At 40.3% G+C, this 16458-nt stretch overlaps 2 protein-coding genes across 13 annotated transcripts in view; one reads left to right on the plus strand and one right to left on the minus strand.

Annotated features, from left to right (window-relative positions):
- The first annotated feature begins 120 nt into the window (after nucleotides 1–120).
- On the plus strand, nucleotides 121–2076 carry LOC143210014 (uncharacterized). Its single transcript, XM_076426432.1, has 3 exons — nucleotides 121–304; nucleotides 811–963; nucleotides 1324–2076. The coding sequence occupies exons 1-3, from the start codon at nucleotides 121–123 to the stop codon at nucleotides 1536–1538; spliced, it is 552 nt and encodes a 183-aa protein (XP_076282547.1). The 3' UTR covers nucleotides 1539–2076.
- A 2739-nt stretch (nucleotides 2077–4815) lies between these two features.
- Shi (dynamin-1 shibire) overlaps nucleotides 4816–16458 on the minus strand; it is a 29065-nt gene continuing 17422 nt past the window's right edge. For all 12 annotated transcript variants that reach the window (XM_076425440.1, XM_076425473.1, XM_076425493.1 and 9 more), the window contains one exon: nucleotides 4816–7130. In XM_076425440.1, the coding sequence (XP_076281555.1) occupies nucleotides 7067–7130 (64 nt within the window). In that variant the 3' untranslated portion in view covers nucleotides 4816–7066. The remainder of the gene's footprint in view (nucleotides 7131–16458) is intronic.

The raw sequence follows: 16458 nt of genomic DNA on the forward strand, positions 1-16458 counted from the left end.
ACTCCACGCAACGAGCACGCGACGTACAGGATTCAGTGAAAAATCAGTTTTTCGTGTTTCCAAACTTTATCCTACAAGAGCGAATAATCTCGACAGAGATTTGCTATTTGGATCCGTTTGATGACAGTTTTGCACAACTCTGATCGCAGCTGTATGAGGTTTCGGGCAACCAGACACCGAACTCGAAGATCCAAAAGGCTTGGCGAAGGTCGACTTGCGGGAGTTGAAACCATTAGTGTTGGAAAGACGAAAAACATCATTACTAAAAGGGAAATCGCCGAGCTGCTCTTCGAAACCTGTACTGGTTCGTGTTTTTTTAAACTCTATCGTCGTTGAGGATGCTCTGGTTTTACGTACTATTAAACTTTACTAAAGAGTCGATAGACAAGAAAATCGTTACGTCACAAACATTCGCGTTAGTCTATGAGCTCCATTATTTCTCGCGCCTTCATTCTCTGTATCCATTCATTCCTCCTCTTTCTCTCTTCTTCCCCATCTAGCGTTTTCCTTTTCCGTTCTGGAATTGATATCTTTCCCCTCCAACTTAGTTTCTTAATCTAAGTGTAACTGTCCCAATTCCTCCTTCATGTGGCCTCTCATTATTTCTTATTAGATCTTGTCGTATCTCTAGCGCCTCCTCCATACTTCACCGCCTTCAATATCTTTAATCTCTTTTAGCATGTTTTGTACCTTCATATCGAAGAATCTTTCAGTTTGAATCTCGTTTTACTTTATTGCATTTACTTCTTCGATACTTCTATAATTACATCATTTTGAGAAAATTTGTAAGTTTGGAACGTTCTGTTGCAGGCTGTAAAAAGATGGCCGCCATACCGCAAGGTGCGTTCACAGCGTGCAAAGTTCGCTGTAATCTTGAACGAAACACTATGATAACCCACAATATGGACCAGAAAGAGAAAGCGGGCAAAGAAGCCTTGTTCAATGCGAGACTCTCCGAAGAAGGTATATTATAATTATCGCAGTTGCATAAGATGCATTTTTATTTTTGGAATTGATAAATGTGTTGATAAGATCCATGCTTATCAATTTACTATAAATAGACTCTTCATGTTTTGTACTAAGATATGCTGTGCTAAAATAGTATCAAACTGAAAAAAAATATGCGCGATTGTATAGATATATTTATTTATACATTAACCCTCTGTAATATCTTCGAATCGTATCCTCATTTTATCACCAACATTTAACATAAAATTTTATTGTTCAGTTAGCCCTTCGCAACCGAAAATTTTTTTATTGTTATCTTGGTCTTTTTTCAGTCTTCATGGACTTTATGATAACAACTGATTTTTAAATACGCAGGTAGGGAGCCAACGCCGATGAAGTACAACAGTAAACTAATGAACAGCATCTGGGGACTTTACAATCGTTATTCTGTGCACAATTTTAAGAAGAACACCGATGCCTACGATGGGGTGTTTCAATCGTTCGTGGCGGGTTTGGGAGCAGCTTTTGACAGCCATGCACCCGCCGCGAACAAAATGACTGCAGCTGCAGTCACCAAGAGTAATTCTTAAAGTAGAGAAACCAAAGACCGATTTACAATTAAGTTTTCTTCTGTTTTATCCATTTATCAATTATTTTGGACTAACTAACTGTTAATCAGAATATATAGAATGATCAATGGCTTGAAGATTTTTAATTAAAAAAGTATTGTTGGCAATACTCATTGCTAGACTGCGATGTTTGTGCGCATGATAAATCTTAACAAAGATGAGTACAGACTCTATTTTAACAAGCTGCATACCGTAGCAGATAAGAGTCTGTTACTTTGCTTCAAGTCTCTGCAACATAGTGAGACGTTGAATTTGCGTAAACATTCGCGGTCTACTCGTTAAGTTTACTATCTTTCCGGCATTTTTTCGTCACCAAGATAACGAGGAGAATATTATTTGAACATAAAATGACTGAAACGATATTCATTAATTAAATGAACTGTTAAACATAATCTAAAGACGTCTTTCACGAAGCAGAAAGTATATTTTTTATATTCTACGATACTGTCCAACGAACTTGGAAATAAAACAGGCGTAATAAAATGCCTTCGATAGGTAATCATGTGTTTTCATTTTAAACAAGTACCGACCAAACATATTCCGAATTATTGTACACGTTGGAGGATTTTTTAGAAAAATATTGAACATCTTTTGTCATGCCATTAAAATGACATGGTGCAATATGTAGAGGGCTAATTTGACAAACTGTGCGAGGACAAAGTTAAATCGGAAGTCGGATCCACGTAAGCAATTCTTTCATAGCGACTGTTTTGATTATGTTTCTGGGACGGTTTTCTTATGGTGTAAGTTCTTGGTTTCCTCTGACGTTCTTCGACTTTACTGGAACTATCGGAAACGTCTGCTTCTAAATCCAAGCAAATGGAAGTCGAGGACGTTACTTCCGATTCTTCTTCAGTGGTGGAATTCTCTGCTACATTGTTCTCGCACAGAGGCAATGTATTACTCAACCTTTGAACGTCGTTATCTAGAAAGAAACTATGTTCATCACTAATCGCTTCGATATTATCATTTCTCTTCGTTCTGAATGAGTCCTCGTAATTTCTTTTGTTTGAATATGGATAATTTTCGCGAATGATTCTTCCACAGACCGTGAACGTACTTTCACTTGGGTTTCTAATCATTTTCTTTGTAATCACAGCGTTCTTAATCTTCGAGAAATAAAAGTTTGGATGTTTCGAATAGAAATTGAAACTCCTACGTTTTCTTCTTGGTTTTTGCGAGCTGGTCTGTGTGCACACGGTTGTTAAAGATTTGTCATCGTCTAATAAACACAGTTCTTTGCCTCGTGTGCTGTTTTTCGTTCGACTCGCATAAACGTCTAATGTGGAATCTATCACGTGCGAATCTAATTCGCAATTGATTTCAGAAAAATTTCGATAATCGTTCAGCTGCTTTTGGGGGGATGTTGTCTTATCGAGTCTACGCGAGGAATTATTTTTATTGAATAATTGATCTGTTTGACTGCTCTCATCTTTTAAATATGGAATTTGTAAGGTTTTTTTCTTTTTTCCAAGGTGGAACATGTATTTCAGAGAGGAAAATAATGACGCATTCTGGATTGAATGATGACAGCAAATCTGTTGATAAAATATTAATGTTGATATCTTACTCACGTTACTTAATAATTAAAAACATTTATAATTAAGATGATAAATGTTTATAAAAAATTAGGGTTGTAATAAATAATATACAATATACAGTAAAGTCTTGATCTAAAAATATCACCAGGTCCGTGCTGTTTCTTACATCGGGCAGTTCTAAATTTTTTTTTCAGATCAAGACTTTACTGTATGTATAAATACCTCTGGTTCCTTTGCGGGTATTTTCCCATTTCCTGGTAAAGTTAGTCCAGCTGCTTTAATAGACTTTCCTAATTTATATAAAATATATGGTTTTCCTATTTTCTTGTTTGTTAAAGTCTTCACATCGTTCGCAAGATAATTGTTTCGTAGCGCGCCGATTTCGTCTCGTAAATCATCCAAATTGGTCGCAAGCACTTTGATCTGATCGATCACTTGCATCATTTTCCGTTGATCACGTTCGCATGTTTGAATCGACATACTGATTCATCCGATATGCCAACTTTTTTGTCAGATATTACTCATTTGTGATTACTAATCTATCCATATATGTAATGAATTTTACATTGTAGCACAATATTGTGTTACAGTTGATTACACTACAACGGTAAAGAAGGTAAAACAACAATCGATTTTTTTAAATTGCATATTCATGTGCGAAGTTGTTTCAGATTGATTCTAGATGACGATACGCGACATTAAAAATATCGATTATTATTTAATATAGTAACGGATTTGTTATTGAAATGTCCGGTTATGATTTTAATGCAAAAACGAGTGTACAAAATTTATTATAATGATATGCAAGAATGTGTGTTTTAAACTCTGCAATATGCTAGTCCGAGTATATTTGTGTCTTGGATCATGAAGCTGATCAGAAATACTTGCATAGAAAATCCTGGGATAATATTTCGCCCATTTTTGCGTTACACTTTAAATCAACAAATAACGTTCCGTTTTACAGAGATACATTTGAACCGTTCCCTGGATGATCACGTATTATAATATACATAACCAAAAACAAGAATTTACGTATTTAAAAAACTCGATTCAAACTGAATTTTCATTAGTAGAGAATTTCAAGGCGATAAGACTGGAAAAAGAGCACTACCAATTTTGCAGGTGTGCAATATCGAAATTAAAAAACCGCGATTTAAAAATGTTTCTGAATAAGTATAAATATGCACAAACTAATTATCTGTACTTCCAATTAAATAACATCGTTATATTTATCTCACGTAGAGACCAGACACGTCAGTGTAATTCTGCGAAACATAACACTTTTAGAATAACCTCCTCCTTTTTCGAAGTCGGTTAAAAACACATTCATTGGCTTTCTGATAAACGTGTTGACTTTTCGAGGCTGCGATAGTTATCGGCCAAATCGATTCAATTTAGCAGCATTCATTTCAAAGATAAAATAAAATAATTTTTTCTTTAATAAAAAGAACGTAGGATTAAGCGCAAGGATTAAACTCGATAAATAATACTTTCAGGAAGCAATTCCAAAAATGCTTAACATTAAAAAACTGGTTTTCTTATTTGCACAAACGTTATTTTTTATATTTTCCAATTAAAGAATTATCTTTCGTGCTAAATTTACAAATCACACGAGCTAACCAATTAAAAATAAAAGAAACATCCGCACAACAATTTGTTTGCTCGAGGTCGAAGGATGTCGGAGAATCACACGGAGATTGTATTAAATATCATTTATTTCGTCAGTCGGTGTCGCGTATCATAGCAGATTGGCTATATCAGCGTGTGAAGTTTGGTAATACAAAAAGAAGTCCTTCCCTCCAAGCTCGTACATCGACACATAATACTATACTCGTATTTGATTTGTATGTACACATTACAACATTGGTTTCCGTTTTTTACAATAATTATCATCCTCACGAGGGACATTCGCGGACATCGGCACGCCGGTCCCTCCGGTGAAAGCGTTTTCCTATCACAACGGCTAAACAAATTTTTCGTCGACAATGATGCAAAAATGTGACCGTAGAAACAAATTAAAATTGAAACACGCCGCGCCGGCGCGCGTACTACACACCGATACAGATAATTTTCCCCGGTTTCTCGCGTGCGATCGCGCGTGTGACAAACACCGTGTGTGGGCAATCGAATTTCGTCCTATCTATTCGTTGTTCGATCATCAAATTTCGTTTCTTACAAAACCCGAGCTGTAAAATGGCATCGTTCATCGTACTTGAATAAATTACTCGTACAAAAAAAAGGGGGGCGATATCGTAACGTTTCACGACGAACCGTCGCAGAATCGTACTTCCGGTTTTCGCGGACAAGCGTTTTCTGGAATGCTGTTGTCGGTCGCGTGTGCATGTGTGTGTGTGTGTGTATGTGTGTGCACCGGCCCTAAACCGTTAGGGCGGGCCACGTACTTTTGATCTAGTAAGTTCTTCTAAAATCGAGGTAATCGGGTTGTATTGTGGCGGCACCAGCTCGCCATCAGGGAACTTATGACCGGATGACACTACCATTTTCACACCTCAACTGTCTTTTGAAATTCCCGCGTCTAAGACAAGGTTCTGCTAGACAGCCTTACTGACAAATCTTCTGGCAGACCCAGGACACGAATCGCTATTTTTTCTCCTCTCACGCATTACAGATACGCATGTGATTGTACACACTACCGTTTCATAGCTCCGATGACAAATAGAAGCTTGCGATATATGAAACGAGTGTTCAGCCTCTAAAGTTGCTGCGGTCCCTACAGCTGGCCTGAGCAACTATGTAGTGCGAGAGTCGATGACTTAGAATCGACGCTCCGGTTGCAGGCCGATCTACGTAATCCACTCTCGGAGCACTAGTTTCCCAGGCCTGGCCTATATGCTCAGACTCAAACTCTACAGAAAAATTGGCTGTCCTGGGTCTACTAAAGGACTCGGTACATTTATCTAGAGACCCCTATCTCAAACGCGGAGATATCGAAAGGCGATTGAGCGATTGATACAGTGTTATCTTGGCATAAGACTCCCGGTGGAGAGCGTGGGAGGTGCCGCCACAGTATAATATATACCGTCCACGAATCTCGCTCCAACAATATCATATAGACACGAACGAGTCTTCGGACAAGAAGTCGGGTTCCAGTGGCTACCGAGCAATTTTCAAGTTCCACGCGGCTACTCGAAAGTTAGCGTCCAACGAATCGAAACGATAGAAACGCGCAAGCTTTATAAATCGAAGCTATACGTGCATCGTCGTGATCTCTCTTACCTATAATACTGACAGCTCTAAACGAAATCGAAATTTGCCGAAACCGACACACTAGGCACGCGATTCCTGTCGGAAGACCCATCTTTATTACCGAATACGAGCTAACGAGTCCGTTCCTCCGGAGTTGATCGCACGCATCCAGCGGCGTTGAACGTTTAATACTTAGCAGCTAAACGTAACTAAACGCGTGTAACGAATTATATAAATAACATAGAAGACGAAAGTTTGTCAGAGAAAGAAGAAGTTAGAAGTGACTGATTGAATCTCTGGCTGCTGGTCAGCGAGACACAAACTGGACCGGCCTGGCCCTGGTCGCGTCTTATCGTCTGCCCTGTTTCTTGGTCCCTCTTTCTCTTCCGTTTTTATGTTTTCTGGCACAGCCTTGTTCCTCCTGCTCCATGGATCATCCGTGTGCGCGTCCCGTCCCGCCGAATCGTTCTGTTCGCGACCTGCGAGGATGAGAATCGACGCGATCTCGCGAAGTTTCAAAGGCGGGGTCGTGGTCGTTGTGGATCCGAAGGACTCGTCCTGGTCCTGGAGAGGATTCCCACCTGGGCAATCGATGCTACCCAAGCGACGGGTGATGTGTTCCTGTTTTGTCCCCCAAAGCTTCGTCCCGGCTCCCGGTCATCGGCTTGTTTCACAACGAATTTCTTCGAACAGTCTCGGGCGTGGATGTGCACAGGTGTCGTGTGCTTTCCGTGGACTAGCTCAGTTTAATCGGCCGTAGTACGGTCTGTCGGGAATTCGGGGAGGAATATTGGGTACGGGACGCCTATAACATACATAGTGATTAAATACTTGGTGATTTTGTCAGTCGCGAAGATCGGACGCGCCGAGATAAACAAAGAAAAAGCGGCGGTGACGCTTGTGCGTGTGCAAGTTAACCTCACCCTTCCGATACGGAACGGAAACGACCTTTTAACATAGGAGATTTTCTAATAAAAAATGTTCACATTTTTTAACACTTCCAATATTCGATTCAATAACAGCCGACGGAAAGTAATATTCTATGCATGGATTCATTAGAGGAGATTTTCGAAATGAGTATAAATTGTTATAAATTTTAATCCACATAGAAAAGTGGAATTAACTACAACTGAATTTACGTGGACTCGCGATCCGTATCCGAAGGGTGAAACATATGTAAGATGATATTCCAACGTCCAATTAAACTTCAGTCAACGACCAGATTCTGGATTCGACTTCAGTAAAATAAATTTCAACTTTAGAAGTATCTTCAGAAAAGAAAGGGAAACTTAATTGGACTTGTTTTTATCCATTGGACAATGATATGACGAATGAGTAGAATAAAACGGAATATCTCTTCAGTGATGTCACGTTTCTAATGAAGAAAGTAATAGTGACATCAAGTATGTGAAACGTGACGAGTATAATTGCCTTAGCTACGAAAAGATATAACTAGACTGCGAATACGATTTGTGGAAGATAAAATGTTCTAATATATAAACTAGAATATGTAGATATCGTTTTGTAAATCAGATTTCTATTTGCATAAATATCCGCAGTCCGAATTTTGGCTGCTCTTTACTTTGCCGAACTCAAAATTTGTGCCGTTCTCCTACGAATTATGATGTATTTGGTATGTAATCCAGTAGATTTGTACACGGGGCGGCTGCAGATCGAAGTTTCGATCCTGTAGGATCAATGGTTCAGGAGTTATGCTTGCTTAAAGTTGAGCAATCTGCAGTGTTTTTGACAGGTAAGGGGCCTCGCTATATTAGCTTGTAGTGAGCAGAATAATTAATGAGTTGGTTGGTGATTAGGTCGGGGGGGGGGGGTGGCAAGGTAAGCGGCTCGCGGTCGTCACTGCAAACCAATATGGTGGCGCCCTTACCTGCCAAAAATTCTCAACTTTAAGCGGCCATAGCTTCTGAACTATTGATCCTAGAGGATTGAAACTTCGATCTGCATCCGCGCCGGGTACAAATCTACTGGATTACATACCAAATACATCATAAGTCGTAGGAGAAAGGTACTATCTTTGAGTCCGGTAAAGTAAAGTTTACCCCGAATTTCTATAACGATAGCGATGATATGAGGTGAAGTGCGTGTAATAGAGAGAAACATGTATAAATGAACGAAGAATAACAACAAAAGGAATGCGATTGGGATGATGAACTGCCAAGGAAATTCAACAGATTTGCACAACATGCTCAAGCGGTAGCGAAAAAAAAACACATGCACAAATGAACGTGCGAAAAGTACGCTCGAACCTTTCGCTGATGCTATCCATCTTTTTACAGCACGAGAACAACACCGAAAGTTTCGAGCGCGCTTCGGGCACACAGTAAATATGATAAATTGAATTGACATTACTTTACAAGTAAAACTCCTGGACACGTGGCGGTGGGAGGATAGTAAAGGTCAGCATTGTGGTTCGTTCAAAGAAAAAAAGAACGCAGAAACGCGAATACGCATTCCAGCGTGCGGGGAAAATCAGATTTTCCCGCATTCCCAATAAAAAACATAATAAACATTATAATCACACGCAAATGGTTAAAACGAAAGCAAAACCAGACTGAATTAGTGTGGAAGGTTAAACGACTAGTATGTAAGTACAGCAACGTGTCGATATTCATGGAAACTTCGGAAATGTCATTGTTCACAGACACTATTCTTTCATTGTTTAAATTATTTCTTTATGGCACCTGTACCGACGTATTCGTGAGAATTTTCTGATTGAAACGACACCAAACACGACACAGTTTGGATCTGATTGGTTTAATCCACGATATAATGGAGAATTCAGGTAACATCGGTTCGGATAATCGAGGTCCTACAACATAAAATCCAAACTATATCGTGTTTGGACTCATTTTACTCGGGAAAACATCACGAATACATCGGTCAGAGTTTCACCAAGAAACAATGAAAAATAAAAGAGTATTGTCCTTGAATTAGTATCGTCTCGCTGATATATCTACTCCTGTGTTCCCTGTCACATATATCGATACATTGCGGTATGTATATAATCAAGAATCGAGATCGTTTAGCAACAGGGATCCGGCCAGCGAGATGTCTCGCCGGGAAAAAATACTCCCCGGTGCGGAAATGCGTTTCCGGTCGTCAGATAGCTGCAGGGCTTTCTCTCGAATTCTCATTCTTTTATATATAGAGATATATATATTTATAATCTATAACATGTTATTCCCTATATACACATTTATATTGCAGCAAAACAGTGTTACGTGGTGTTACCGTAAACGATGGTCGTTTACGATGGTACAACGGTGTGTGAATCGTGTGTGAGGTGCACAATCCGAAAAGTGGACTCTCCGGCGAGCAACCCCGTCGAACAACTGGCAACGTACAATTATATTGCGGCAAGAACGAACGCTCCTCCCCTCTCCGCGAAAGAGAATGTACTATTATAAAAATCATACGGTTAAATAAGTATCAAAAAATCATCCCGGAACGATTCTATGCGCGAATCGGAATAGTTGACGTCACTGAACAACGTTAGGGTACTCCCCTGTTATCAGTATGCCGAGGGTTTCGTCTCGTCTCGCTTCACCTTTCGGATCACCTTGGGATAGGTCTATTTTCTCGCGATTCAACGTCGACGTCGAGCTCTTAATAATAATCAATCAACTCTCCGGGCCCAATGTCGACATCGAATCCCGACGAGAGTCGTGGTCTCCGTTGGTTTCAACTTATTGTTACATTTTTCATCAACCTCTTTCGCCCTGTCTGTCAGCGTTCAAGGTTTGCGCGTGTCGTCATCCGTCGTCGGCCCCACGCACAAAACAGGACATGATGATCGCACGTGTATGTATATGTGTCTGTATGTGTGTGTGTGTGTCTCGCTCGGTTTATTCTTGCGTTACACAGTTTGCAAGCTTCGGTAACTAGGGCTCTTTTTTTTGTTCGCTAGAGTTAAGGCTCGTAGATGGAAGCATGCGTGTTAACGATCGCAAAAACAACGCGTCACGCGGCCACGTGTTTCCGGTCGCGCGCTCGGTTTCTCTTGCTCTCTCCGCGAGTCGCGGAGCCGAATGCAACTGACTGCGGGACTGTTCGAGGGACTTGTTAAAAGAAACAATAAATAAACGTCGCTGCAATACTCCTCGAGGAACGCTTGAGGGAGAGGCTCGTGTCTCAAAATCGTTCTTTCACTTTTGCAATCTGTACCTTTAGAAGAAAGAAATTTGTAAATTATGAAAGCAGACTGCGGATCCTTGTTCGAAATCAATGTTGAGAACGAAAGTTTATTTATGAAATAAAAATGTGTTGTCCAATTCGTTCAACCCTTTTACTGTTATAAATTACAGCCACCCATTGTTATCGTGAATCCACCAAATCCGCAGCCCTTAAAATCGTCCTTGCTAACTCATCTTCTTGGGAAAAGTTGTGAAATTACTCATACTTCATTCCCCGACACGAAGTGGCCCCCCATCAAGCACGAACTAATTACTAGAACCGCGATGTCATCCGATTCCCGTTGCCACAAAGTGGAAAATACAACGACAACGTGCTTCTAACATTCGCAAGAGAATCGCTCATCGTTTCGAATTTATAGCCACGAAAGCTAAAAGTGTGTTCGCTTATCGAAGATCAATTTAGGCTCAACGCGCAAGTGTCCTTGCTGATCGCACGGTACAAACAAACTGTCGCGAAGGGCTTTTCTTCCGAAACGAAACATTAGGTAGTCGTTTTTAATTGACGGATACGAACTTGTCGAAAAAGTCTCACGGTTGAAATCGCTTATTACCTTTCGTTGTAACATTTGTAACGCGGATTCCACCCAAAACTAAACTCTGCTCACGGTCTCTTATAAAACATTTTGTCCTTTTCTCTCTCTCGACGTAATTGTATTTCGCATAGAAAAATCAAATCGCACGCAGGGTGTCCTCGAGAGGGAAACAAGCTCGTGAAAAATTAAATGAATTTTTTCTTAGCACAATTGATTAGATAGTAGTCACGTTAAACCACTAAACTTTTATGTGAATAATAATAATTAATGTACATATATTAATCGTTTGACGAAACACAACTTGTGTGAAATAAAATCATTCTGAAGTTGAACTACAGCGAAGCCCTGCACGATCTAAGGAAAACGAATATCCCCTCCACTTCGGCGAGATCACAATGTAGAACCGCAGGATCTAAGTTTTTCTTAGATCAAGACTTTACTGTATATCTTCAAGGACCCTTCCAGAAGGAACACCCTGCATACTGGAATAATTAATTTCGCGATCCAGAGTTCTCGCGACGATCTACGGAGCAAGAAACCGAGGTTTTGTGCAAAACTGTCGAAGGGTGGAACCACCGAAACGCTCTCGACGAACATTAAATAGTCTGTTGACACCTTGAAGAGAACGATCGTTTTCTGCTAGTGTAGATAATCACTACTTTGATATGCCCAGTTGTTGCAACAACGCTACGCCTCGCAGAATGTTCGTACACCTACACTTACATAACTATTCTCGATCGACTCTGTTTTCTCGCGACAACAACGAGCACCGTCATCGAAACGGACAAGGCTGAAACGGTCACCTTCGTCGTAAACCGAAAAAATTTGCTCACGATCTACTGAACATGGAACGTTACGCGCTACCAAACAAACAATGTCTCCTTACACCCTATACAGTATTTAATTATACAATTAATAATTCCCATTAATTATAACGATAACACCGTAATCGTAATTAGTTCGGCTATCTCGACGCACAATCTATTCACCAAAATTCTGGCGTTTTACGGGTGCATAAAATGATTAGCTCGTGTGTGTACGTACATACGTATGTATATGTATAGATATACATAGATCTGTACAATAACATTACAATACTACTACCTGTTGGCTTGTTCGCGAGTTTTTCCCTAAACAGTGCAAGCGACGTGCACGGTTTCTTTCGGTGGAACAACTATAATAACACGATGTTCGCGTTCAGTATGAACGATGAGTGACTGTTCGTCTCGCGGGAGCGACGCGCGTTCGCGAGAGAAAAACCTAATCTCGCACCGTTGCCTCCGGGAAATGCATCTACCGAGACGGATACAGCGAAACCATTAAATTGATTTCTCACGGGGAAAATCGGCTCATTAGTCATCCGGCTTTGGAAATCCTTGTTTTCGGAACTGTACAATTTGCACCGATTGTTAGACTGCGGATTTTATGCATTTTTTCATCTTCGACTTCGAGATGATTGAAGAAGAATAGAAATTTTCATTGAACTCCCTACCAATTGTTATTGCGACATCGATGGTTACTGTATCGCCTGCAGCAAATCGACCACCGCCGAAATTAAAAAACGCTCGACGAATTCGAAGCGAAAGGGACGTCGAAAATCGATAGAAGCATTTATACATGTTTAGGCCTCCGAGACGTTGAAACGCGAAATAACCGGGGTGGAGACACGGTCCGCTGAATTTCAAAGAGAGAATTTCACTGTCCTTGGAACTTGTCCTTGGGGAGTTTTTGTGAGAGCACCGATCATTTGAGTTTTTCAAGAGCCGAGTAGGGAAAGCGACGCGGATGCTCGAGGGTATTATAAGCAGAGGGTACTTCTCGATCCACGGAACCGGAGAAAAGGGGCTCGTTATGAAGTGCTGTATACCTGTAGAGTGTGGCAACATGCCAAGGTAAAAAGATCGAAAGGAGGATGGTCCTGAGGGGGCATATGTATTTTCAAACATTTTTCCGAACATTTCGTTCATACAAGGCACATTGTGTGCACATTGATCTGCAGTGGGAAAGAAATTCGAGGAAAAGCGTTTGTGGAGCACACGATGGTGACTCACGTTGACGTAAGAATCTAGCGACCTCGTTACACTTAATTATGCCTCTGGCGAGGCTTATAGATCTAAAGAAGTACATAATCATCTCCAGCGAAGTCAAGAATATAGAAGATGGTTTTCATTGGTGCCAAGTATGGCGTACTGTAGATGGGGAACTGGAAATGTGATCTAATTTGAACATCTTCCGCTTCTGGATGAAAGTGCGACCCAATTGAGAACGAACTGGGTTAAATCGTCCCAGAGCATGAACAGAAATAGATATACTTCACGAAAGCCTGTATAATTTCAGAAAATTTGCCTCTTGAGTATTGCTCGGTTGGAAGCACTTCTAGATGCTCCTTTGAAACTGGAAGCAGCGGGGAAACTTCGGTTCACTGCAACATCTCAAGGACCTCTCAAAAAGGGGCGTTCAGATTTAAAAGAACCTGTTACTGTGCAAACATTGCAGATTTCTAGAGAAATATACATAATTGAGGCCATTTGATTTCCTAGCACATTTGAGGATGCTCGCGAAACAAGCTCAGAGGACACTGTCAGAAGTAGGTAAGGTATTTTGTAAGATAACGAGCCAAGTTTGCAATCATAGAATCTAGCTCAGACATAGTAGTACATGTAACCAGTATCGTTGCCCTTGGCTATATCAGACCGATCGAAGAGTTGTATCAATCATGTATACACGACCAGAAGAGGGTCGTTGCTCTGGGCTACAAACGTTGCACCGATCGAAGAGATCTGGATTATGCATGTGTGACCAGGAGACGATTGTTAGAACAGGGCTGGGCACATTTGCCTCGATTGAGGCAAAATCGTTCCCACCATAGCGCCCACTATCCCCTTTCAGTAAGCATTGTTACGGTGGGGCAACGAAGAGACACCAGCGAACGCAACGAAGGTACGAGCCGCATGAAAGAGCGGTTAGTGGGGAAAGCAAGAGCTTGACGGGCCCCAACCGTGCCCAGCACTGCCCTAGAACACTTGTCATCAGACAAATTCTAACTGTCAGTTGTAGCTGTAAAACTGAGAAGAGAATTGTTGCCTTACACGTATGCCTCTTCCAGATATCTAACTTGAGAACTAGTTAAAGTTGAATTAATCAAGAGAGCGAGGACTTTCGAGTATTAAACCAGAATCTCAAAAAATTGAAAGTTGAAAGTATTATAAATTAGGCCCTGCCCGCGTGGTACTGCGTCCTAGGCTAAAGGAATGTTTTGCAATAACAAAGGGCAGTCATTCTTTGCAGAATCGTCGACAGAAACCAACGGTGGAGATTACACACGCTCATTCCAATAGCAAAATGGTTGTTTCTCCGAGACTATTCCAGGTAGAACGGTCAACTCGCTTAGTAATCGGATTTCCCGATCATCGTCTCGTCTTTCACTGTTTTTGTTTCATTCTTTCTATCTCTCTTTCTCTCTCTGTCTCTCGGGCGATCGATAGGGAACGAACACGAAGACGCGCAGTGACACGGGAAATGCGAGTCCATCGTCGTCGATGCTCTTCTAAAGCGATTATCTACCCAGGGAGATCTTCGACGGTTTGCTGTAACGAAAAATAATATTTTCTTTTTGTAATTGCACTTCGATCATTGCCCTCGATATTCCACGCGTCACTGCGCAGAGAGGCATTCGACGAATCAAACTTCGACTTCTCGCATAGTATCGCTTTTTAATGGCGCGAACCCCGTCGCCTTCCGATTAACGATTATCAGAATTATGGAACCGTTCGCCGGGCGATAGATACGGAGAGAAGCTCTGCAGGGAAATCGTGGTGGAAACGGAGCGCAAACTCGTGTTCTATCTTTCTCTTCCGCTGAAAGATTCGATCGAACCCTTTCATGAGATAGCGGGATTCATCTTATTTCGAGACTGCTCAAGTTTATACAAATTCAGATCTTTAGCTCCTCCACTGAGAAAACAAAAATTATCGTTTTCACGTACTTGTGACAAATCTTTTTTTAACATCGTATTTTGTATTAAATCTATAATTAAATGGACTGAACACATTTTATCACTTAAAAATTGTAAATCATTAAAATATCCTCTACTGGCAGTTACTTACTAAATAAACGCATGGAAGAAGAATGGACTCATAAAATTAATTATTATCACGTAATAATATTCTCTATACTCAAAGCTGTGTTATATGTTACAAAGTATAAATCTAAACGGAAGTTACATTTTCGTATTATCTACAATACAAGGAATAGTTCAAAAATCTAAATTTGCATAAAAATGCGGAGTCTAGCAATAATTGTCACTCTATGTTCGGATCGTATAAATAATATAACATCACACGTTTGATTAATTTACTAATTGATACATAAAAAGCATATAGTAAATACTGTGAAATCAATCTCGAATTTTTGGTATCAGAATCTGGTTACCGTGAATTTAATCTTCGCTGCCCTTCATGCAATTTTTCTAATCGAATTTGCCGATTCGTATTCGTCTTTCGCAGCTTTCGTAAGCGCGTCTTTATAATGTCATTATTGTTGTTGCTCACAGAGAACACGGATTACCGACTATAATCGTTCTTGACGGTTTTCTTTCAGGAATTTCGTACGTGATCGGATTTATGTGACATCAGTTTCCTCATCGGTAAAGAGATTTTAAAAGAAATTAAATAACAAAATGTAATTATTACCAATTTATCACAACAATTTTGTCCGTATAAACCAGCCTGTTTTAACGGGAATTTTGTTTAAATATCCAGGTGTATTACGAATACTCACACACACATATAACGGTAGATAATTTAATTCTAATTTAAAGTTAATCGTTAGTTCCATTTACGGTATAATATAATTCATCGACAGAGCTCGAGGCATATAAAATTGAATAACAACAGGAATTCATAGATGCATGCTTCATGCATAGCAGCTAAATACAAGATAAAAAAACCGTAGGGATATTTCGTTAAGAGATGTTAAAATATCACAACTTTTCCGTAACCAATCTCAGCGTTTCGAAAACATACTATCCAGTTGGCCAGTTCTGCCCTACGTTGTGTTAACCACAGAAAAACAACTACTCCGTCTCCCGCCAAGTTCCCTTACAAACACAATCTTATCCAAAATAATATTCACACATGAATGAAGTCTACTTATACATAATTACATAATACACAATAGTAAGTCGACGCGGGTGTACTACGCGAAATCGGAAGCCCGTCGCTCCGCGAGACGTGGGAACACGTTCGATTAGCAAAAAACGTGATCGATACGTATCGCATAATCTTCCCTTATGTACACAGCCAATCAGCTGAACTGACAAGTACGGTCTCGGTGCCTATGAAGCAACGAATTATATCGAATTGGTATACAATTAGTGCTCCCGAAC

The sequence above is a fragment of the Lasioglossum baleicum genome, chromosome 1, assembly GCF_051020765.1.
Source record: "Lasioglossum baleicum chromosome 1, iyLasBale1, whole genome shotgun sequence".
Classification (NCBI taxonomy): Eukaryota; Metazoa; Arthropoda; class Insecta; order Hymenoptera; family Halictidae; genus Lasioglossum; species Lasioglossum baleicum.